Below are 24,738 nucleotides of genomic sequence, written 5' to 3'. Positions count from 1 at the left end.
ACTAAAAAATTTTATAAACTGTACATTAAAACCTACATAGAATTAATTATTAGAAGTAGGTTATGGGTTATTTAAGTGTTTACAAAGAGAATTTCTAACCTCGTATAGTGATTTTTAAACTTTCTCTCTGCTATTATGTTTTATAGAGTGTGTCTTTAGGAAATTTTAAATGTTTCCACTCAGAACCAACTCAACCGATGCATGATACTGATGAATTCTACAATAGACTAGACATGTATCTGGCTTTTCTTTAAGTCTTAAGAGACTAATTGCTAATGGTCTTAAGCTGTTATGTGGCATGCTACTACATCTCTAGGCCATATACTGCTTTCGTTTAGACTCTGCCCCCCAAACAGGCTATCTTTGTGTTATCATTTTAATTTCATATCTAAATATGATAGAATGAATCTCTTCAAAGAAAGGATAAACCGTTTATATATTACATTATATATATTCACTATGCATAGTATTAGTAGACTGTTTACTGCCATATTGTCATTTATCAGATCTTGGAATACATGTATGTATGTGTGTGCCTTTGTGTGTATGTGTGCATGTATATGTGTGTGTGTTTCAGTATATATAGGCTAATCAGGCAAATGTTTCCTTTTTAAAAATCCACTTACTATTTTTGCTAGTTGTTCTGTTTGCTTATCCTAAAAGTTGACATGCAGAACAGGTGTGAAATTCAGAGATCAGCCATTTTCAAAGGGCATGGCAGCAGTTGGGAAGATTGAGTTTCTTACACTTTATATCTTGTGATGTTTGTTGGTTTTTAATCTACTAAGCTTCTTTATCTGAAGACATGCCTTGTTCTCTTAATTTTCACATTAGCCAGCAAATTAAGTTATGCGTTATTATTCTTTTAATATATAATCTGTATAGTATTTCCCATGAAATAGAATGAAGGGAATGTTGCCTGTGCTAGGAAGAATTAATATATATAGAAAGCTAATTTAATTGTTAAGAAGAATGGAGAGGAAGGATTTTTTTCTTTCTTTCCCACATCCCAGATCCACTGCACCACTCTGTCTTGTAGCTACATTCTCTTTGCCTTTTTCTACATTGTCTTTGGTAGTTTATGAAAACATTCCAGCTTTGCTTTGATTAAGTTTATTCATTTTAAAATCAGACCTCAAAGTATCCTGTCCACGTTTCAGGGACAGCATAGGAAGGAGACATCACTGCAATTCAATTCTATCCACAAGTATTGACTGAGGATTCCTATAAACTAGACCTTGTGAGGTGATTGGAGGGAAGAAGCCACATTCCTGTCTTGAACAAGCAGATGGTCCAGTTAGTATAATCAGTCAAATACCTAGCACATGCAAGATGGTTAGTGTCATAAGAGACCTGAAAACGAAGAGATCCCACCAACAGAAATATTAGGAGACTTCAAAAGGATGGGGACTAAAACAGTACATAGAAAAATGTACAGAGTTGGGTAGGAAGAGAGGAGGAAAGATAACTGAAAGTGATTTCTAGACAGAGGGGCGTACACGAGCAGTCACAGAGGAATGGATGAGCATGGCATGTTCTAGGGACAGCGTGACTTGCTTGACTGACAGAGGACTTGAAGCAAAGAGCAGTGGGAATTAGGGCTGCGTGGTTCAGATGGGGTGATAAGAAGGACGATGCACTGATTCCAACCAAGACCAGTAACTTAATTAGGCATTGAAATATGCTGCAAAATCAGATCTTTGCATCGTCTCAGACAAATAAAAGTGATTTCTTGGTGATCCACTATTGATTTACCCATGATACTCTTTACTTTACTATTATGAATACAAAGAGCTGAATATATTAAGGAAAGACTTAGGGAATTTTTCCTTAAATTTTCACATACTACATTGCTTCATATTTGATGAATGAAGGTAGTATGTATGTATCTAACAAATACAGAAATGACACAAAATAAAAATGAACTTTTTAAAGAGTTGTTTGTTTAATAAGGTTTTAACACACTGTAATAATATTTCTTATAAAACATGTTCAAACTAAGCTGAAATTCTAGTGAAAATTTGATTAGCTATTTAAAGAGGTTTGGGTAAAATTATGGAAATGTATTAATGACTGAATCTATTTTTAAAAGATGAAAAGTAACTTATGTTGCCATGAGTTTTATTATGAATTATTTCTGAAAGTAGAAAAAAATTAAGTAGAAAAAAATTAAGCAAATTAATTTAATCCAATAAATAAAAGTAACTTTTTTAGTTGTTCTCTTTATGTAGGAGTACAACTGTGGAGATGCTGGAGGAGCGTGGCCTGTCATAGTCCTTTCATACCTTGTTTCAGAAGCAGAGTCAGTCCTATTCCTCAGTTCCATGGAACTGGCTAAGACAGGACTTAAATTAACAAACCACGATCTTTATTGCATCGTTCAATTTCTGTATTCACTCAGTGAAATTTTAAAAAGTCAGAGATCATGACATCAGAAATCAGTAGATGTACTGGCTCTGGGGATGACAGCTTTCCTACCTGCATCTTTACTAGTTTTCCTGCTAGTTTTTTGTTTTGCTTTGTTTGCTTTTTTGCAAAAATTTATATGTAAAAATTGAGACTAATAAAGAAGACAACAGGCCTAGTGAGATAAAATAATATTCATGACTGAAAAAAATTATTAAGAAAGTATCATGAATGCTATTTGGGAAAAATACTTATTTCCCCAAATTTGGCCTGGATATTTTTAAGTTTTCCATTTAACCAGAAGACTGGTTTAAGATGACAAAAGATGATCCTGTTTCTCTCACAAAATGGTGCAGAATATATATATATTCTTTGAAAAAATTCACTATCAAAATATTGGAACTCAGCAGGGAAGCACAATTGCATTAAGCCAATGTTCTTGAATGTTGAGAGGTGAATGTCATCTCATTGACCTATTTACTCTTACATTGAAAAATCTGTTGAGATATTGGTGGCTTATACAGATGTGATTTTTTGAGATAGTTGATTTTACTACCTACACTTGCTTGACTCATCAATTAATTTTTAGAACTTTGTTTCTAATAGTCAGAAGCCCAGCAAGATAAAAAGGTGATGGTTATTACATCACATTTCTTACCCACTATAGAAGCAGATGTACAATATACTTCTGTTTGTTTATTCTTATGCCACACCCTTTTGGCCCTTAACCAATACTTGAGGGGACACGATGAAGGCAGCTTTGCTTATAAAGTTGACCCTTGTCATGATGAATCACAGTCAAATCTTTATTAACCAGGGGCTGCCAGTTCCTCCTGAGATCCACTTTTCTTGTTCAACATAGTGATGTGACCAAAACAGGTTGCAAAAATCTACCTCTCCACCTGGCAATAGTTTCATAGCTCTTATGACTTTATTTCTAATTCTTCATAAGTAATGTTTGGAAAGTCAGTTAAATCACCAGTTATTTCTTCTTTGCCTGCAGAAAAGTACGCAATGGAGTATTTTAAATCCTTTGAAACTTCTATTGTCACATTACAAATATGCATGAGAAGGTATAGTAAGTTAATGTTACCAAAAGTCAAATAAAAGAGATTAAAAAAAGGTACATTCTTTTATGTATAAGGGAACAATTACAGTTTGTGCACCTGTGTTCATAAAGTAATATAGTGTTCTTTGCATTAATAAGATATGGCATATTGACTGAAACTCTTAAAGGTAGAATGCAAAAACCAAGCCATTAGGAACTGAAGAAATGCTAACCCTAACTTCGTAGTAATCTAGACCTGTCAACAAAATTATCAAGATAGCAATTTTAGAGATAATATTCTAGGTACAGCCTACAGTATCCCACTTGTATTAAATGAAAATATGCTCTCTCAAACAATCAAATATTTGCCCTAAGTTCTACTTCAGGATGTTTGTATTTGTTCAACTAAAAAGTTAAAGTCAAGCATTCAATTTCAATGGGACTTAAGACAAGCATGCAATTAGGGGATTTGGAAATAGTTGTGTACCTAATGAAAATTAAGGAAATCATTTACTACCACATGAAAGTCAGTTTAAATGCTTCATTCTCATGTTGTCTTCCCATGCATGCATGTTTCTTAGGAGTATAGGATAATATATACAAGTGTTAGTCATTGAATTTACCTTTACAGGTTAATAAATAGATTACTTTTTCTCTCTGAAGATCAATGTTATATTCTCCATAAAAGAAGTTCCTGTTAAAAAGAAATCATCCAAGTGGGCTCCCTCAATGTGACTTTCTCCCATATTTCTGGCCAAGTCAAAAGCATCAAAATACATATTGATGCCTCCTCCCTGAGGACTAGCCATTCAGGGTATCAAAGGAAGTGCTCTGCCATAGAACAGAGCACAAGGTTTTGCATATATTAGTCATTCAATAAATAGTTGTTGAAATCAATTGTGTAAGATTATTTGCATTACCACTATGTGGCTAAAATGATTAGTTCCATTATTTCACATACTTAGCCATAGATAATAACAGTAACTGAAGTCACTGCTGTACTGGATATTCATTTCTCTCTCAGTAGATCTCCATATCTACCTATTTGTCTCCTTAAAAATTTGAGTTGTCATTTAACAACCTGATAACTATATAATAAATATCACCAATGATTAGTTGTTTGTTCTCTAAATGCACCTTGGGGAATAATTTATTGTTTTATAATGAGAAAAGTTAAAAATTTGTTTGAAGACAAAAAATACTACCAAGTAAAATAGTTCATTAGGAAATCTTTTTTTAATTATTGTTATCATTTAATGCTTTATGCTTTATAGGTACAAATTCATTCTGAAGCAATGCTTCTGGAACTTTTAATTTAAATTTCCAACTGAATAATAGTTGGCATCAAAATTGTTCAGCTGTGTTATACAGTCTCCCTGTAAAGGAGAAAAATATTGCTTAAAGACAGGCCATCCCCCAAATTTTGTAGAACTGAAAGATCATCTCTTGATTGTTTCAGTCTTTGTCAAATTTGGGTTACGAATGCCCTGACTTTGTAGGTATGCAGGATATAAAACATGTGTATGTGTATTAAGTGTTATTCAAGTGCATAATGTGTTTCTTCAGGTTAAATCTACACATTTCAATATGCATGGGTGTTGTTCTTAAAAATATGTAATCAAAGTTGAAAGATTCGATTTATCAAAATGTGCTGATAAATGATACAGTGGTAAATGCAAATTTCATGGTCAGTATTAAAAGACAAAAAAAAAGTCCTCTGCCATTGTCCATGTTTTATCTATTTTTAGAAACAGTAGAGGGAAAAATACACTCAGGAAAAAAAAAAATGAAGCTTTACTGCAAAAGAAATGAATGCAAGAAATGGCACTTTAAGTAGTGAAGAGACATGAAGCATTGAAACTTCATAGCCTGCTAAGGAGCAACAGCTGTACCTAATTTCAACTTGACGTGCTTCAGATCTCATATTCATATAGGTATTTAATGATCCAAACATAATGGTCCTATATAGAATAATTACTTATATGAAGGAGCAAACTTCATACGCATTTCTTTCTAAATGATCCTTCAAGAGAAAAACTGCGCTGGCTCTTTGAACAACGAATAGTCTCTTTAACCAATCCAAATGTTTGGGGCTAAATAGCTTATCTTTTAAGAGAGAATAATAATAGTGCTGAGGTTACTTCTTTTTGACAGACTCTTTCTGTCTTCCCCCTTCCCAGCACAGCCAGTACAATGAAAAAACGTAGAATGCCAAGCCGGTCATTAAGTCATACTGATAGATGGTTACAAGAAATATCAGAAACAAAAGGAAATAAGGTATTTTAGAGTTGGTGTATTTCGAAAGCAGAGATTCCCTTTGAGCTTGACTTTCCTGGGCAGGGAGATTGTCAGAATCAGGGCTCTCAGATTCCTTGTCTCCTGAAGAGCACAGTGATTGTCCAGAGTTTATTAATCCTTCTTTTTCATTCCTTGCCTCTTCCATGTTCTCAAAAGCTTCACTGAGTAAAATTGTTGGCCCTAGAGATTTCTCCACACTGCATTCTCCTTGTTGGACAATCTGGCCTATACACCTTTCCCTCCTACTACCTGATGTCACTATTCTTGAACTTTTGGAAACTTCTTCAGGTGTAGACGCAGGATGATGGTGATTCTCAGAACCTTGGATTTCACTTGTTGGATTACAATTATATTTTGATTTAGAAGAAATAGATTGGAGAGTCATGGTAGTAATTGCATTCTCTATAGCAGTGGCCTGTTCATGAGATGGCAGTGAAGTTTTAACATGGTGATTAGAAATGTGAGAGCCATTCTGAGAAGCTCTATTAGTGTCTGAGTTTAAAGCAGAATGAATAATGGCATCTATATTCGTTTTCTTTGATAATTCTTGGATCTGCCCGTGATCTCTATTTTCTGGAAATATTTTTTTGTCTGTTGGTAACATTCCCAAATGTAAATCTAGTTTTGAGGCTGCTTTTTGATAGTCTGTAATGACCTGTGAGGATTCTTCTACAGATGTTGTATTTCCAATGACACATTTCTTCCTGTCATGTGTCTCCCCAGGATTGTAAATAGATATGGTTTCTTCCTTCTCCATTTCATCTACATGTACATTACAAATACCTAAACATGATTCCTTTTCAAAATCATTGTCATAGATTATACCTACTGTATCTCGTTGACAAAGGGTATCATGTGAATCATCATTTCTCCCTTCATGTGGATCAAACGCTGTTTCCTTTACCTCGATGGGCCTGTCACTTCGTGCTGTCTCTTGAGGTAGCTTAGCAATTATTGCTTTTTCTCTAGCAGACATGCTTTCTAGAGTACTTTCTGATGTTGTCTTAATTATATAAGCTGTACCTGCTTCTGCTTTCTCAGTAATACCATGATCAGCTAGAGAAGACAGTTCACAGCTCGCTGTTTCTTGGCAGGTAAACAATTCTTCTGTAGGATTAGCTTTCAAATTCCTTGTATTATCTCTTTTTTCCCACATGTCTCCACAATCTGCTTGTTCTTTGGTCTGCTCTGTTATATTTGTCTTACTCTCTCTTGCTCTTCCCTGACTTTCCAGAACATTCCAACTTTGTTTATGCTGGGTGTTCTTATTTTGATCTTCGGGATTAATCCAAGCTGATTTTTCTTCTTCAACTTGGAAAAGATACTCATTCCTCAAAACATTTCTATTTCTTGGTAAACAAGCTTGACCAGGCATCCCTCCTAAAATAGTGCCTTCACTAGCCGAGAGATCAAGGTCTGAGGTTGTTAACACAGCTTCCTCCCAGCTTAGATTTGTCCTCGGTGAATGAAATATATCTGCTCTGATTGACTGGTCATGAATTGGGGTATCCTTACTCGGCAGAGCAGTTAGGTCTCTGTTACTGGCTCCCATCCCTTCCACACTTATTTCAGAGTGGCTCATCTTCCTTTCTTGGTCATGTAAGATTGACTGTAAATCTTTGCTGTGTTTTTCATTAACACCTAAACATATTCTTTGCCCCTCCTCATTCTTACCATTGCCATAAGCTTTCTTGGAAGATCCTTTTTCTCTAGACTCTTCTGAATGGAAATCCAAACGGAAATCACTTCTTAAACATTCCCAATCTTTTACTTCAGTTTGTTTAGCTTCTCCTTCAAGTTTTTGATTAAGGTTGTCTGCCATTAGTTGATCTGCAGAGGGACAAGATATTTGCACTCTGCCTCTCCCTTGGGCTGGATTAGCATTATTATCCAGTACTTCTTTGCTACCAATATGTACTTGCACTAATTCATCACTACTAGTATTTCCCAATGATGGCTTGATTTCTCCCATATCTGAAGTAATTTCCTCTGAAGGTTGATAACTACACTTATTTCCTGAGGAATATTTTCCATTGTGGTAAAACTCTCCCTTTAAGGATCTTTCTGCTGATGAACTTGAAGACAAAGGCCTGTTAAACAAGTCAGTGTATACTTCATCATGGATTTGCTTCTTCTGTAACCCCTCAGCTTTATTTGGAAAATTGACTGTATTCTTTTCATCTCTGGAAGCAGTACTTCTTATTAAATGTTGATTTATCTTAAGGGATAAAAACACAAAAAATAATGATCAAATGATTTTAAATATACAAAGCAAATTAGATAGGTTTCATTAACTTGGCTAGTAATTATCTGGTATATATCCTTGATTCATTTCTTTTGTGGGTTTTGCACAGATTGTGGAAGCTGGATGTTTTGGGGGGATCCATGTAGGCTATGACTTGGGAATGAGATTAATCAGAAAAGGGGCCAAAATTAATCACTCTCTTTCCTAGCTTCCAAATATCACATTGTATTATTCAACTATTCTTGCTTGTCATTGCACTTTCTCCTCACTTAGGATATACACATTGATAGCTCCATGCTAATCAATTAGAGAGCAGCTTCCTAGATGCCCCTTTCTGCATTTACACTTGCTGTAGGTGCCCCTATTACAGTTTCTCTTATTAATATGTTTTCTGCAAAGCCTCTGCAAACTATTAATAGCAAAACGTCACTCAAAGAAAAGTGAGGGAGTTAATGTCTCTGCAAATTCTGTTTTAATGACCCTCTGCCAACTGGTGCTCAAATGTATTTGAGCTCTTCAGTGATGCCAACTGTCAGGATTTAACAGTGAGATGCCTGTGTTTTTTTTTTTTTCCTCATAACTGACATTTGCATGATCTCAATAATTATATGCAAATCTTACGTTTTCCCCTTCTTCTCACATAAGGCTCATGTTACTTGTCAACTGCACAGCTGTCTTGTAAGCCAATGCCTGTGGGTTCCACAGATTTGGTTGTATTTCCATCTATTATAGAGCTTCATTGTTTTATGCATTAACATCAGCATGGAGCAAATTAGCATCTAAATTACAGCTCCCTATTCATTTATTGGATGTACAATCTCAGTAACTTCCAAACAAACTTTTATATTTGAGCCTGCTGATTGTAATGAGGTATATTGGTGAAGTATGTGATTTTTCAGGGCCCTTTCATTATATTCTGTGGTTTGAAAAAGATGGCGATGTTAACTTTCAGCTGGTGAGAATTCTCACAATGGATGACAACTTTGTAGTTTCTTAAAGTTGGAGCAAAGTAAATTGCATACTTTAGTGATGCAGCTTCCATATCACTATAGAAAGGGTGGAATGTGTGGGGAAAGAGGTGAGCTCCATTTCTTTTCTGTTTCAGCACTGACACTTGAAGAGGCAAATGTCATTTTAATCTTAGATGATTATGAATCCATGTATCCTAATGATATGAGCTCCAACCAAATACAGTAAAGGATAAATTGCATTATGTGACTCATTTACTCCTATTTCTTCCTTTGTGATAAAAATGCTATCTAAACCATCCCCCTAAAAATCCCAAATAGATTGAATGTTCACCAAGTGTGAAATTTATGATAACAAATTTAATACTAAATTGTACAGTTCTGAATTTGTTTCCTGTTTGAAAAATATGGCACAGGCTATGTTATCCTCATTTGGTAATTTAATACTTTCCAATGATATAGAGCTTAGAGATTCTCACAGATGTAAGTAAGTAAAAAAAAAAAAAAAATGCTGCTAAATGCAAGAATCAGACTTGTAGAGCTGTACAGAACCCTAACAATCATCTAGCCCAGCCCTCTCATTTTATAGACGAGTTTATGATAAGTGTACACTTGTCACAAAGATTAGAAATGCACATCAGGATAGTACTACCTCTTCTGTAATTCCTACAAACTATTACTCAGAGCCACTGGTAAATAGGTAAGAAATGAATGTCATTAATTTACCATTGCAGAGACCGGAAGCAACATACTGAAATCAAAGTGCCTTGTTGATCAAGCTAGAGATGCAAGGACAGAATAGGCTGCACTTTCACATTTGCAAATTACTTATTAATTGAAGCTATTGAAAGGCAGGCATTGCAGCATCTTTGAAGCATAAATGGATTCATCTTCTCTAATACCGAGGCAAACAGAACACTTACCATCAAATCTAATTCTTTTTCATTATGTTCATCATGTTCCGTATTTACATCTTTTACATTCTGATTACTGGTTTCCAAGTCTTGCTTGTCCTCATGAGAAAAAACAATTGTTGGGACATAGGTGTCTGAAAAGTTAAGATAATTGCACCTATGTAAGATTGTTATAATTGTAGGCTTTAACAAAATAAATATATTCTGTTTAAAAATTAAAGAAATATTACCTGTAATCTTTGAATTCTCAGAGTTATTCTCATCTGATGTTACCAATGATTCTTCTTTACTGTTAAGTTTAAAACAAAATGTTATACTTTTTTCTGGGACTATATTTCTAAGTATTTTTATAGAGGAGGAAATTCAAACCAATTACAAGCCAAACAAATATTATATAACCTTTCACATTTTCTTGCATTACTTTGTATATTTTTAAATTAAATTGATCTCTTAGAATGATGCAATAATATATATTAGTTGTAGAAAAATGTAAAAATTATTTACACAATTCCATAATTCTAAATAAAATTATTTTACTCATATTAAAACACATAACCAAAGGAAAATATATATGTAAGTGTAGATTATTCCATCATTCATGAATTTAATCTTTGCAAGTGAAAACATTTTTCTCTTCTTTTAAATTATGAAGTTTTATGAACTGACAGTCCATTTGTGGTCATTGAAATTACTTTCTAACGTTCCAGTTATTTTTTTGTGTTCCATTTTACTCAAAATTCTTCCAGTTGAACTGACATATTATTAACTCTCTCTCTCTAGAAAAGGAGAAAAAAAACAAACTTACTAGAAACTGAAAGGCAGCTAAATTTATATCCAGTTTAAAGACTTCATGTATCGCCAAAGGCCAATTTTACAACCAAGGCTTTAGATCATTCATATGGAAGCATACATTTTCTTTCTTTAAAATAATTCAGATTATACTAGCTTTTCTCTCATATTCTGCATGCTTATTGAGAAAGATAAATACTTTTTCCTCCAAATGTAGTGTTTGTAGGTGTATTTGTGGAATTATAAGAATTTAGATTTGTCCATGACACTCAGCAAGAAAAGAGTTAGTGAAGAGCTCACTTATACCTTGAAGTGGGCCCAGAAATGAAAATAATGTTTTTACCTAAGTATAATTTTATTAGAAAAATATTGTACTTCCAATAAGTGATACTGCTTTAATCTATAAATCTATATTGTTTATGAGGCCTATAATTATGCAAAGATTCAATTTTTGTGGAATCGAACTGCAAGCTGACACATTTTTCTTTCATAGAGTACATAGAAAATCTGTGTACTCTTAAAAATATATAAACCATTAAACAGCATTTAATTATCCCTTCTTTATCTTTAGTCCCATAGCAATGCTGAAAATCTCATTTGTAGAGGGAAAGATCATAACCATTTAAAGCTTTTTGTTTTTGCCTAAGCAAAATGCTATCAATCATTTTTCTTATTAAATTCTCTAAAATGCTTTAATTTTTAAAGTGATTGCATCAAAAGGAAAGAAACCTGCTTTTAGCTCACTTTGGGGACAAATAATTAGGTATCAAACCATGTATTATTATATTGACTTCTTACAAAAACATATAAATACAGAAATATAGGAAGGAAATCTTAGATTCAGGGGTAAATACAAGAAAGAGAACCTGAAATAGATGATATTTAAATGTTATATCAAATATATGTTAAAAAATGAATAGAAAATGTGTAAGACTTCTACAGGGAAAAGAATAAAATTGTATCAATAAATATTAAAGACCTAGAAATTATTGAGAGATATACCATGTTCATAGATAGGAAGAAGATTGTGAAGATATTATCTCCCAATTTGATCTACAGATTCAATTCAATTCTAATCAAAATTTCAAAACATGTTTTCACAAAATTTGAAAATATGATTCTAAAGAGAAGAATAAAGGACTGAAAATAGCTAGACTACAGAGAAATAGAAGGGTAGAGGAAACTGCTCTACCTAGTTTCAATAGTTCTTATGAGGATATAGTTATTAGGACAGTTATATTGGTACAGAGACAGGCAAGTATTGAGAGCTTAGTAACAGATCCCTACTTCTATAGAACTTTGGTATATGACAAATATAGCATGTCACCAAGCAGGGAAATAAGGGACTTTTCAGTAAATGGAGATGGGGAAAGTGGCTACCCTCATGGAAAAAATATGAAATAGGTAAAACATATATTTGGTAATCAATTCCACATGGATTAAGATCTTAAATGTCAAAAACCTTGAAATTCTTAGTAGAATATGTAAATATCTTTCAGCCCTCAGAGTAGAAAATGTTTTCTTAAATAAGAAAAAAAAAAGTGACTATAAAAAAGATTGTCAGTTTAGCTCTATTAAAATTAAAAATTTTTGTTCATTGAAAGACATCTTTATAATAGAAAAATATAAATAAACTGGAAGAAGATGCTTATGTTATACAAAATCAACACAAAATAAATATCAAGAATATATAAAGAACTTCCACAAATCAGTAAGAAAGCACAAACATTTCAATAGAATCAGGGGAGAGGAGCAGACATTTCACAGAAGAGAAAATACATATGGCCCATAAGCACGTAAAGGATGGTCAGCATTATTAGAAAACAGAGAAATGCAAATCAAGATCACAAGGAGATGCTATCTTATACTTATTTAATTGGTAAAAATTGCTGTCAACTGCATAAATTGAACCAATCCAAATGCCTATCAACAGAAGAGTAGATACAAAACTTGGAATACCACAAAAGAAATATTATAAAGCACTAAAAATTAATAAACTACAGAAACATACAACAATATGGATAAATCTTAGCAACATAATATTGAATGAACAGTGCTAAAACATTACATCAGAGGAGGTTCTTTTTTATTGAGCTAAAACCTACTAAAATAATTTAAATATATTTATCAAGGAATATGTATAATATAATATATAGAATATAACAAGAAAGGTTGATTTTCAAGATTATGCTTACATCAAGTGGGGTGAGTCAGAGGAAAGGAATGAGCAAAGGAAATGGTGAGAAATCGATTGTTTTGAGTGGTAGTTTTGCAGGTGTTTATTATTTAAAATATCTAAATGGTTAAATTCTAGTTTTAGATCATTTATTAAGACAAATGGGTTGCTGTCTGGCCAAAATTACAGAATGTTTATAGATAAAATCCCACTCCAAAATCCAAAGTGTCTGTTATATGACCAATTACATTTAAAGGGTTTAATTAAAACCACTTCAGAAAATTTGAGGAAAAAGGCAAAGAACTTGATGGTTGATGAAGGTAGGACCCACAACTATATACAATTGTGGTATAAGTGAAATATGCTAGTGAAGATTTCTAGTCTCCCCTTTATATTCCCTGAGTCCTTTTGGAGTAGGGGAATTTCTTATTGATCTGTATTCCCAGTGGCTAATACATTACCTGACACATAATAGTGGCATAATAAATGCTGCTGAATAAATGCACAGTGTCCTTTCTACTCTTCCCTTCTGTCCACCTCTTGTCAAAATTATCATGACAGGGCTTCCCTGGTGGCGCAGTGGTTGAGAGTCCGCCTGCCGATGCAGGGGACGCGGGTTCGTGCCCCGGTCCAGGAAGATCCCAAGTGCCGCGGAGCGGCTGGGCCCGTGAGCCATGGCCGCTGAGCCTGCGCGTCCGGAGCCTGTGCTCCACAATGGGAGAGGCCACAACAGTGAGAGGCCCGCGTACCGCAAAAAAAAAAAAAAAAAATATCATAACATTATTCTTCTTTTCTTTCCTCATTAAAATTTATTTTCATAAAAGATTCTAATAAATTAAAACGTGCATGTTTTTGTGTGTCTTATAATGTTTACCTCCCACTCTAAAGCTAAAAACAGTGCTTTTAATTATGGGTTTAAATAGCTAAACAAAAATTTTAAAATCTTCTAATATAAAGTTAGAAATTAAAAAGTCAAAAAGGTATGTAGTTTGTGGAGGGAGAGTTCATTTCTAGTGCACCTTAAATCATATAATATAGTCACTAGTATTATTTAATCATAAGACGGGTCATTCATTCTTCTAATAGATATTTTGAATATCCACTATATGCCATAAGTTCTAATAAACACTGGGAAATCAAAGGTGAATAATATATATGTAGCCTCTTACCTCAAGGAAGCTATAATGTAACGATGGAAATAGACACATCAACAGGCAATTATTATAATGTGATAAATATTATAATAATGGGATATGATATTCTCTAGAGAAAAAATAACAGAAATGAGGAGAGCACTCAGTTGGAAGAATCAGGGAATTTTTCACAAAGGAAGTAACATTCTAATTAGGTTTTAGGGGAAATAGGAGTTCCTCAAATAGAGAATGGTAAGGTCATTTCAGGCAGAGAGAATAAGAAGTGCTCAAAGAAGTACAGGTAAGAAAGCACAAAAAGAAGAGAACCATCCAGGAACAATGAGATGTTCAGAGGGCTTGGACTGTGTTTTGAGGAAAGAATGCCAAAGAATAGAACTGGGGTTGGTTTGAGCCAGGTTTAAACGGCTTAGCATGCCAGGAAGTGTGGGACTGAATTCTTTCTGTACTTTTAAAGCAGTGCTCCCGTTGCGGGGGAGGCGGGTGGAGGAGTTAAATGGGAGAGAGACACCATCAGATTTACATTTAGGGACCAATCTCTGCAAGTACATTTAAGGATCTATTTTAGGAGAGCCTGGATGGGATGAGCCATAGTGAAGCAGGAAGACAAGTCAGGAGGCTCCTTCAATATTTCAGGCACAAATAATGACTGTTAAAGGTGATGGCAATGAGGAAAGAGAAAAGGAATCAAATTTGAGTTAAACTTTTGATGTAGCATCAATGCGATTTGTTGATCAATTCCCTGAATGTAGATTTTAAAAATGCCTTCTTTCTGCCTGACCTTGGCTGTGTTCATGAGATTTAGAAATCAAGTATTGCCCTTTCCAAGACCTAAGCAAGAGAGAGTTAAGTCTGGTGGTTAACCGCGGCTCCTTCACTGTTAAGTCGGTAAGGTCTTGAATTAGTCTGCTGGCTGGTTTCTGATGTCTTGCACACTGGGTAATCTGCTTCTCCGGTGCCCATGTAGACACCTTTCAGCCTTTTTCTCTAATCTCTGGTACGTGTGCCTGGACAGTGCATCAGCAAGTTATACCTAGTTTCCTGGCTTTTATTCTAGTCAATTCATAGCGAAAAAGAGCAGAAAGACCTGGATTCAAATCACAGTCTTTCCTGTTATTTACCTTACTAAGTCACTTACTAGCCATGTAACCTCCAACAAGATACTTAACCTCTCTGTATCTCATTTTTCTCCAAAATATTGCCTAGTCCTTACACAGAGCAATTATTTATCATAATTCTCAATATGCGGAAGTGTTTAATAAATGTATTATCACTACTGTTATTACCATTATTATTAGTGACATGTAGTAAATACCACACTGATCATTAGTTCTATACTGCCACAGTACCCGATTCCCATGCTTCTCCTTTTACTTGGAATTATGTATATTTTTTTAAAGTTTACTCCATTCTCTCATATCTTTAATTCACAAATTACTTATTTTTCCACAAGTTACTTTCAGGAGTAAGATTTGCAGCCCATGATGACATACTAGCTTATTAGTCTTTCTAAAGTATACTCTTATTATCAGGACCACCCTCCAAAGAAAGATCACTAGATCATCAGTGAAAGTAACTGTTTATTTAAAATACAAATACAGTGTGCATGTGAATGCAAATTCACACTTTCTGCTATTACCCAATTGATTTATTCACTGTCAGAATTTAGGCACCCTGTTAATATTCTTGCAGTTTCTGGGTATGTGGCACTTATGCTTTTGGAGTTATGGTTAATTTTAACACTGTCAAAATATAGTAGTTTTAGTATAAGTAATAATATCATTTTTCCTGGGTTTCTGTAATGCTATTGTGCTAAAAGCCCATATGTCTCTTAAAATATGAGTAAAACCTGTTCCACCCAGTCTAAGTCTGAAGTGGCGGAATTACCCAACTAGTCAGGGTAAATGTGAGGATTAGGTTGTAGGTGGCAGAAATGTAACTCTGTTCCAAGAGGAATCAAAAAGTTGGCATAAAAAAAGGATCATTTCCAAAATGAGTCATGAATATTGCGTTTGTGTCTCTTTAACACTCTGCTTGAAAGTACTCAGCATTGCCTAAAGAAAACCAACTTGGAATTCTTAGGCATCACCTCTCACTCTGATAAACAGCTAAAAAGTCAATATTGAACTCTTCAAGAAGACGTTAAGTGTGCCTTCTTACTTCGAAGCTTGTGCTCTCATTTGATTTCCTCTACCCACTCTCCCTAAATGAATGGAGAGATTTTAAGTTAAAAATATTACGTACCTCACTTGAAAATTTTTTAAAGACACTTAAGAAGAATATATCAGGATTGGCATTGCTAAGTGGATACTTACAGAAATACTGAAAAGGTTTTCCCGGAATAAATAATTACATATTGTGTACTGTTTATTTTCATAATTTTATGGTGATATTTCTCTAAAAATGGACTTTCTAGTATTCTGACATTTTATAGCCATGAATTGGAGGAGGGAGGAAAGCAGAAACTTGTACTTAATGAGAAGTAAAGTTCATAATACATTAACCAACTACTAGGGCTTAGTATCTATTCCTTTGGTGTTACAGTACCAATAGTCTTTTGATCAGGAATAAAACCAGAACAGAAGAGAAATATTTGATCAAAAGAGAGACAATTAGAGCAATAAATGTCTAATTGTGAACAGAAGTGTCTAAGGAAAAAGTTTAAAGGCATAATGCAAGAAGGAATCTAGGATGAAAAGGTGAATTAAAATTCAGTTCCTTGATAATAATTCCACAGACGAAAACAAAATGAAGACAGTTCTGCATTAATAACGGGGATTGAAAGAAGCAAGAAATAATCTCAAAGAAAAAAACATCAAATATTTTAAATGGCTTCTATTTCCTTTAGATGCTGAATCTGGAGACTAATAACTAATATGGTAAAGAACATGGTTTTTGTGGGATTCCTCATCTTCAAAGTGAAAGCTCTGGATTAGATTAGGGATATCAAATACAATACTCTCATGCTGGCCTCTTTCTCTCGCACCCCATGGCAAGCACTGATAACAGATCAAGGGACTTCCTAGCTGAGACCAGATTGAGCACTGTGATCCTTCTCTATACAATCAGGCAGCCACTACCCCTTTATTTCTCAACCCCTTTATTGCTCAAAATGGAAACAATTTGCCTTTCTCAATTTTGACATTAAATAACATGCTTTCCAGTTTTAGGAGTTCCATATTTATGTAACTAATAATATTCCATAAGTATAATTTTGAAATGTAATCTGGAAGTTTCTTAAATTTGTTTTCAAAAGATATAAATGCTAGTAGGATCAATAGAAATAACCATTAACTTTGTAATACAAAGATAAATTCTCAGTTAAATCTTATGGTCAGCATTTCAAATTTAATACCTACAGAAATCCTACCCACACAGTTTGTGAGCTTACATTATTTATAATGCAGATTCTACAATGATTTATTCCCAAATTATTTTACTATGTCCAGATAAAACTTTTCAAATAGTGGAACATTATCAATATCTACAAATGATTGGGATAAATGAATATATTGGATAATACATATGATATAAGTTAATTTATTACTTTTAAAATGTAAGCATAAACCACGGCAAACCACAAGCCCCTTGAGTAAAGTCTAGTGAACTGCTCAAGTATTCAAGTAACTAAGAACATATCACCACATTAGTGACCAGATGGTTTTATTGAGTCACTTTCCTGTTTTCCACAAACCTGAATTGCTATGTTCCTAAAAATCTTCTCTATTTCTTTTACTAAATTAGAACATTCCCTATTGCCTCAGTGCTTGATCTTGAAAATATATTGAAAACGATGGTATGATGCCTTCTTGATGCAGGAAATTTCAATAGCAGAGAAAGAAGCAACTAAAAAGCATAACCTGGACTTCCTGGTGGCGCAGTGGTTGAGAGTCCGCCTGCCGATGCAGGGGGCACGGGTTCGTGCCCCGGTCCGGGAAGATCCCACATGCCGCAGAGCGGCTGGGCCCGGGAGCCATGGCCGCTGAGCCTGCGCATCCGGAGCCTGTGCTCCGCAACGGGAGAGGCCACAGCAGTGAGAGGCCCGCGTACCGCAAAAAAAAAAGCATAACCTTGTTGAAGAATTCTTTGGTAAGTTTCTTTTCCAAAGTTGCTTCATTTCCTAACTCTTTGTCTTCTGCCAAGGATTGCTGTTTTCAAATCTGCTTTGTCATGTCAAAGCAGTGGGTGCTATTTTTTCTTGCTCACCCACCCCACAGAAATCAGGGAGAAAACATTATTTGGATTTAATTCTGTGATTGAATCTGGGCATCATGTGCAATTTTGTAGAGATGGGATCTCCTTAGAGTGTCTTCTAAAGGAGTACTAAATTGCGAGAATCTAGTGCTTAATTAAGTCAAACCTTGGAGGTTCACGTATGAACAACAACAAAAATTGTAGGTTGCTTTGGGAGAGATGTAATTACAAGCAGAATCCATGAATTTTCAGTGAAAGAAGAGTTATAGGTAAACCTGGCCCAAAGGACTTCTCTGCCACAATCTGCCAATTATATTCTACCAAGAGAGAAATGTAAATGTTTTTAAGTGATGGATACTGGAAAAACTAAAGAATATACATCAGACAGATATCAGAAAAGAATTCTTAACTTTATTGGTCTAAAGTCCTTATTTTACCTGAGTTCTTAATGGAAGTAATTGTTATCCGTGGAGCATGTGGGTGACAGAAAAATTAGTCATTGTCCAGCTGAGACTCTTACTACTTCAGAATTCTGACATTCTGATTCTCCACAATTCCCCTACAAAGTGATTTCTAAGAACTTTATACAGCATCCATCTTTTGAAAATTATCAGAGAATTGTTAATATCTATTTTTTCCTAAGGATACTAATTTTCAGGCATTATTTCCTTCATAAAGATATTGATTTGTCTGTGTTCGTGTAAAAAGTCATTATCACAAAATCATGACTATGAGCTAACTAACTGCAATTAAGGAAATCCTGATTAAACATGTTTTCTCTGTGAAATCTACATGTAAGTATCACCTAAGATATTTGGTCTGTTAAATACTGAGATTTGACATCCAAGCTCTACAGAATTTGTATTAAATATTGTTTTGAAAACTGTTTTAAGAAAAGGTAATTTAAAATGTAAATTGATATTCCCAGTGTATGTGTGGAAAGGTTGTATTTGGAAGGGCTAGGAGCAGGAAGGAAAACAAAGGAGCATGAGATTTACAAACTGAAATCAAATCATTCCGAAGTGACACTTCTCAAAAGGATCTGTTGCCCAGCTGAGGGTGGCAGCCACTCCCCTGAGCACCTGTGCCCTCTATTGTTCCCCAAGATAGTAAAGTTTACATGGGGTTGTTCGTTTTGTTTTTTCTTTAATGGGAAACAAAGTGCCAAACTTCTCCAACTCTTTCCCCAGCTTTTCTCCTCTTCCTGGCTCTTGACAGAGAATTTCAAGCATGTATCAATACTCTTCCCCTTATCTGGAGAGTAAATCAGGTGAAATGATGTATAATTCAGTAAAATATTGGTAAAGCAGTTCTTCAGTATTTCGTATAGGAGATGGTAGGTTTTATGTTCATAAGAAAAATCACCAAGTATCTTAAATATAATAATTAGGGCCAACAAAAGTCAGGGCATGCCAAATCAAGTTAGAAATGTTAAAGTACTGCCTTCCTGTTATTGCTTTTAATTAAGTGTTAAATTTAAAAGTTATGAAATCATTTTTTCAAAATCCTAGGACCTTTTATTTATGGCTATGCAATTAATAAACGTATTTTCTCTAAATTTAAAATTCTTTTATATTTAAAATTTTTTAATATTATCAGCTACTGCTTTTTAGTTTTAATAAGTGTTTAGTAACCTCTATCATATGAAATCCATTGGAATTCATTTCCATTTTCAAGAAATTCAGTTTCACAGACATTTTTAAACTACCTACTCTACTTATGCTAATCACAGCATAAATTGATATATCAGGGAAAAGAGAAATATGGTAAATTGGGTTGGATGGTTTGTGTTAAATTCCAAATAAGAACCCTATTATCAAACTGGATTTGTATTTAACTGCATTTGAAAAGTTTTCTAGGCAGACTCAGGAAGTCTTAAAGCATTATTTCTAAATTTACTGCTTTTGTGAACTTACGTCACATATTAAAATCATCTTAATGCACCTTTTTGTCGAATCTTCACAATAGGATTACAAAAGGAAGGGAGGAGAGGATACATTTAAAAAGCAAATGAAAAAGAACTCAATGGAAGCCTATTAGGCTACCTGTTGATGAGCCTGTAAGAGAGTCATTAATATGCGGATCATTGACATGATAGGCCATAATGACTCCTCCAGGGACACTCATTCTATTGTGTCAGAGACTAGTTAGGGATTCATTAACGTGAAGACTCGTGACTTCTTAATATGCAAATTATTAATGCAATGCACTGAGGCATACTCACAAATGTCCACATCTTGTGTTACAGGTTTTCTTTGCCAGCCCTTCACCCACACCTTTTGTGAATTAGTATTTTCTTTCTGTCCTCTTGCGGATTTCTTCACAAAAGATTCTGCACTCCTGTGGAATCTACCACTTCATATTCAAAGACCTCCTCCCCTTCAGCCCACATTTCTTTGATTTAAGGCAGGTTTATATATACAAACCACTTGAACATTTTGACTAAATCAGTCAAAATTCAGCACAAAATCTGATTTGATATTTTTCTGCAATGTCAAATTGCTTTTTGGCTAAAGGCAGAACAATGTGAACGAATCACTTGTTTTTAAAAAATGAGATTCTGAAACATGAATAGTGTAACCAGCAGTTGAATAATTTGCTCTGAAGGTGGGTAGGGAAAGAGTAGTAGAATAGAAAAAAGAAAATGAGAGCAGAGAAAGGCCATGAAAGAGGACACAAGAAAGAAAAGTTTAATTAAACTAAGAAGAGTAGGTGTTCGTACCAATGTAACACATTAAATGAGGAAATGGATTTAAACTGCTCAGTGTCTGGCATACAGCAAGCAATCAATAAACATTACCTATTATTATTACATCGACACTTTGCAAAAAGATAAAATTAATATCCACATTCCCTGTTGAAACAATAAGAAAAATGTTACGGAGTGAAAGTTGTTCAGTCCTTGAATTAACATACTCTGAAGAAGGGGATCAAACTTATAGTCCTTATTCCTGCAGCAGAATTATCTACAGAATTCATGGAAAGGTACTCAAGTATCTTTCAAAGCTTATACACATACCATGTATGGGAAATATAATTTTTCATCTGGGACTGTGTATGCAACCTGTATTCATTTTCTTGCCATTTTATTCTAGCCTCATCTAAAATACAAAACAATCTTTTACTACTATTTCTCTACTAAATTTCAGGAGAAATTTCAGACCCTTATTTATAAACTTATAAACCCTAAATTCTACAGTCCGTCTATAGAAATCTATATCTGTTTATCATAAAATATTAGTATCCCCATACAAAATTAGTAAAATAATTTTTTAAGTTAACAGCTTTACTGAGGTATCATTTACATACCACAAAATCCACCCATTTTAAGTGTTCAATTCAGTGACATTTAGTATATTTAATATATTTACAGAGTTATTCAATTATCACCAAATCTAATTTTAGAACATTTCCAGCACCCCCAAAAGAATAAGCCTGTTAGAGTCACTCTTTACTCCCATCCCCAGTCCTAGGCAACCACTAACCTTCTTTCTGTTTTGAGATATTTGCCTATTCTAGATATTTCATATTAGGAGAATCATACAATATGCATTCTTTGTGTCTGGCCTCTTTCATGGAGGAAAATGTTTCTGAGGTTCATCAGTGTTGTAGGATGTATCAATATTTCATTTTTATTGATGAATAGTATTCCATTGTATAGATACACTCACTTTACGCATTAACCAGTTGATGGGTATTTGAGTTGTTTCCACCTTTTGGCTCTTGTGGACAGTGCTTCTATGAACATTTACATACCAGTGTTTGCATGGACATGTTTTCATTTCCCCTGGGTAGATACCTAGAAGTGAAATTGCTGGGTTTATGATAATCCTATAATTTGTTTCTCCACATCCTCACCGACACTTATTATCTGTCTTATTGATTGTTGTCATTATAGTGGGCGTGAAGTGACATCACATTGTGGTTTTGATTAGCATTTTCATAGTAACTAATGATATTGAATACTTTTTCATGTGCTTATTGGTCATTAATATATCTTCTCTGGAGAAATATCTATTTAAATCCTTCGCTCATTTTAAAATTAGGCTGTCTTTTTATTATTGAGTTGGAAGAGTTCTTCTGGATAAGTCACTTATTAGATATATTTGTAAATGTTTTCTCCCATTTTCACTGTCTTGACTGTGTCTTTGGGTGCAAGAGTTCTTAATCTGGATGATGTCCAAGTAATAGAATTTTTAAATTAGCTTTAAGGTCTTTGCTAACTTGCAGAGATCCTTCATAGAATCTATTTGATTAAAACTCTTTAAATAAGAGGCAATATTATTTTTAACATAAATAATCTTTATTAGTGTAGTTATCACATGCAACCAACTACATTTCATATTCTTGCTCATGTTAATTTCAATACTAAAATGCTAGAAAATGTCCACCAGTTATTGGTCCTAGCTAAGTTCTAGACTGGAGAAGATGTAAGCAGATTCAGGGATGATGCAAATGAACCTATAGAGTCAAGAAAGGAAGTCCAACTGATTTAAGAAGCTTACAGTACAAACACCACCTTACTCCTCTGGTTGGTGCCTTTCACTGGAAGAGATGGAATAGGTAGGAGGAGCTCATCACTGCCAAGATGGCTCTCCCAGTTGAAGGCTTTTGGATCCCTGATTAAGTAAAGCAAAATTCATTGCCAGCAAACCTAAGAAGATGAAGTGTGAAGGTCTCACTAAGACAGACTATGGTTAGAGATTAATAGAAGAGCAATACGATGCTTGGGAAGGACAAGTTGAGAACCAGTATGAACTAAAAGGCAAGGAACAGGCGACTGAAGAAGTTGGGCCACAGGCTGGGATTGCTGAAGGAGTCAAATGCAAGGGCTGAATCCTGAAGGGATGCAGTTATGTTGCCAAAGATGGGGATCTCTGCCACACTTTTAACAAGGCAGCACAAGACTTTACAGTCAACATTCTGAAGAATACAGCTATCAAGTGGCTTTAAAAGGATTCAGTCCTTCTACTGGACATCATGCTAAGTCAGAATAATGTTGGACAAAATTTAGTATGTATTCATTCAGCAAGTAGTTAATCTGTGCTAGGCATCATGCTAGACGTTAAACTACTAGCACAACCTGAGATTGAACCAACTCTGACTTCATAGAGCTTACAGTCTAAAGAATGATAAATGAAAACTGGCAGTATAAAATCACAGCTGTACATTTCATGATTGGGGAAGCATGGAGTGCTATAGAAGAAAATACAGTCGACTCTTGAAAAACACAGGTTTGAACTGCGTGGGTCCACTTATATGCAGATTTTTTTTTCAATAGTAAATGCTACAGTACTACGTGGCCTGCAGTTGGTTAAATCTGATGATGCAGAACCATGGATACAGAGGAACTGAGTATATGGAGGACCAACTATAAGTTATACTCAGATTTTCAACTACAAAGAGGGTCAGCACCCCTGATATCCCTGTTGTAATAAGATCCATAACAGGGTCCATACAGGATCCATACAGGGTCAACTGTAATAAAATCCATAAGTCAAACTCAGGGAAGGCAGTAGCAACTGTGTATATACATGGGCTTGTAAAGAGAGCAGACTGAAGGAAGATCATATCCTTTAATATGATTACAAATCATATTTAAAAGTTTGACTTTTCTGAACTGTAAAATATATACTTTTCAAAAAGAAAAGTAAATACTTTCTGAAAGTTTACTTCATTCTAAATGGAAATTAACTTTACCATGCTATTTAAAGTGTCTTTTTCGCCTTCCCCAAGTCATCACAAATGATGGGGCAAAATTTCTTTAATAGATGCCCTATTTAAAAAGCTTATCTTTTGTATCGTAATTCCCACAGTACTTAATGTTGCTATTAATGCTTAAAAATCCCTCAGGCCATATTTGCAAAAGCATTATTTTATTTGCTAATTTTTCTTTGTTTAATAGCATTATTCTTTTGGTGGATACTGAGACTAATTGATTTTCAAATTAAAAAAAAAGTTACAACTCAAAACACATGTGTTTAGTCTTTTGTTTATATCATTCTCAACCCTGGTGCATATCAGAATCAGCTGGGGAGCTTTTTAAAAATACCAGTGCCTGCAACCTGACCCCAACCAATGAAATTGGGGTCTTATAGGAGGATCTAGGTGTGGGTGCCTTATTTTTCCCCTTCCTATGCACACCCAAGTTTAAGAAACACTGGTTTACACTACTATTCTACCCTGGCTTTTACTATATCAAAGTATGGTTAGTGGGAAAATAAATCCTTCAGTGAAAATACTCTGCTCTTAAGATTTTCTGTGGGGTGGGAGGAGAGGGTATACATAATCAGGCAGGTTAGCAATAATGTAAATTCTTTAGGGATTTTACTTCTGCTACTGTTAGGTCTATTAAACAATTAATTTTTTTTTTTTTTTTTTTTGCGGTACGCGGGCCTCTCACTGTTGTGGCCTCTCCCGTTGCGGAGCACAGGCTCCAGGCTCAGTGGCCATGGCTCAGGGGCCTAGCCGCTCCGCGGCATGTGGGATCTTCCCGGACCGGGACATGAACCCGTGTCCCCTGCATCGGCAGGCGGACTCTCAACCACT

At 34.6% G+C, this 24,738-nt stretch overlaps 1 protein-coding gene and 2 long non-coding RNA genes across 3 annotated transcripts in view; 2 read left to right on the top strand and 1 right to left on the bottom strand.

Annotated features, from left to right (window-relative positions):
- Positions 1 to 17,942, top strand: part of LOC113618198 (uncharacterized) — a 632,034-nt gene extending 614,092 nt beyond the window's left edge. Inside the window, exon 12 of the long non-coding RNA XR_003431920.1 lies at positions 17,814 to 17,942. This is a non-coding gene — a long non-coding RNA (uncharacterized LOC113618198). The remainder of the gene's footprint in view (positions 1 to 17,813) is intronic.
- PPP1R3A (protein phosphatase 1 regulatory subunit 3A) overlaps positions 4,666 to 24,738 on the bottom strand; it is a 36,721-nt gene continuing 16,648 nt past the window's right edge. The window contains exons 2-4 of the mRNA XM_027102141.1: positions 10,110 to 10,168; positions 9,889 to 10,013; positions 4,666 to 7,970 (exon numbers count right to left, since the gene is read on the bottom strand). Of these exons, the coding sequence (XP_026957942.1) occupies positions 5,592 to 7,970; positions 9,889 to 10,013; positions 10,110 to 10,168 (2,563 nt within the window). The 3' untranslated portion in view covers positions 4,666 to 5,591. The remainder of the gene's footprint in view (positions 7,971 to 9,888; positions 10,014 to 10,109; positions 10,169 to 24,738) is intronic.
- Positions 17,978 to 24,738, top strand: part of LOC113618199 (uncharacterized) — a 64,346-nt gene continuing 57,585 nt past the window's right edge. Inside the window, exon 1 of the long non-coding RNA XR_003431921.1 lies at positions 17,978 to 18,084. This is a non-coding gene — a long non-coding RNA (uncharacterized LOC113618199). The remainder of the gene's footprint in view (positions 18,085 to 24,738) is intronic.

The sequence above is a fragment of the Aethalodelphis obliquidens genome, unplaced genomic scaffold (assembly GCF_003676395.1).
Source record: "Aethalodelphis obliquidens isolate GAN/ISIS:26980383/991018 unplaced genomic scaffold, ASM367639v1 scaffold5, whole genome shotgun sequence".
NCBI classification, from domain to species: Eukaryota; Metazoa; Chordata; class Mammalia; order Artiodactyla; family Delphinidae; genus Aethalodelphis; species Aethalodelphis obliquidens.
Note: the sequence above shows the minus strand (reverse complement) of the source record. Positions and strands in the feature narration are given on the sequence as shown.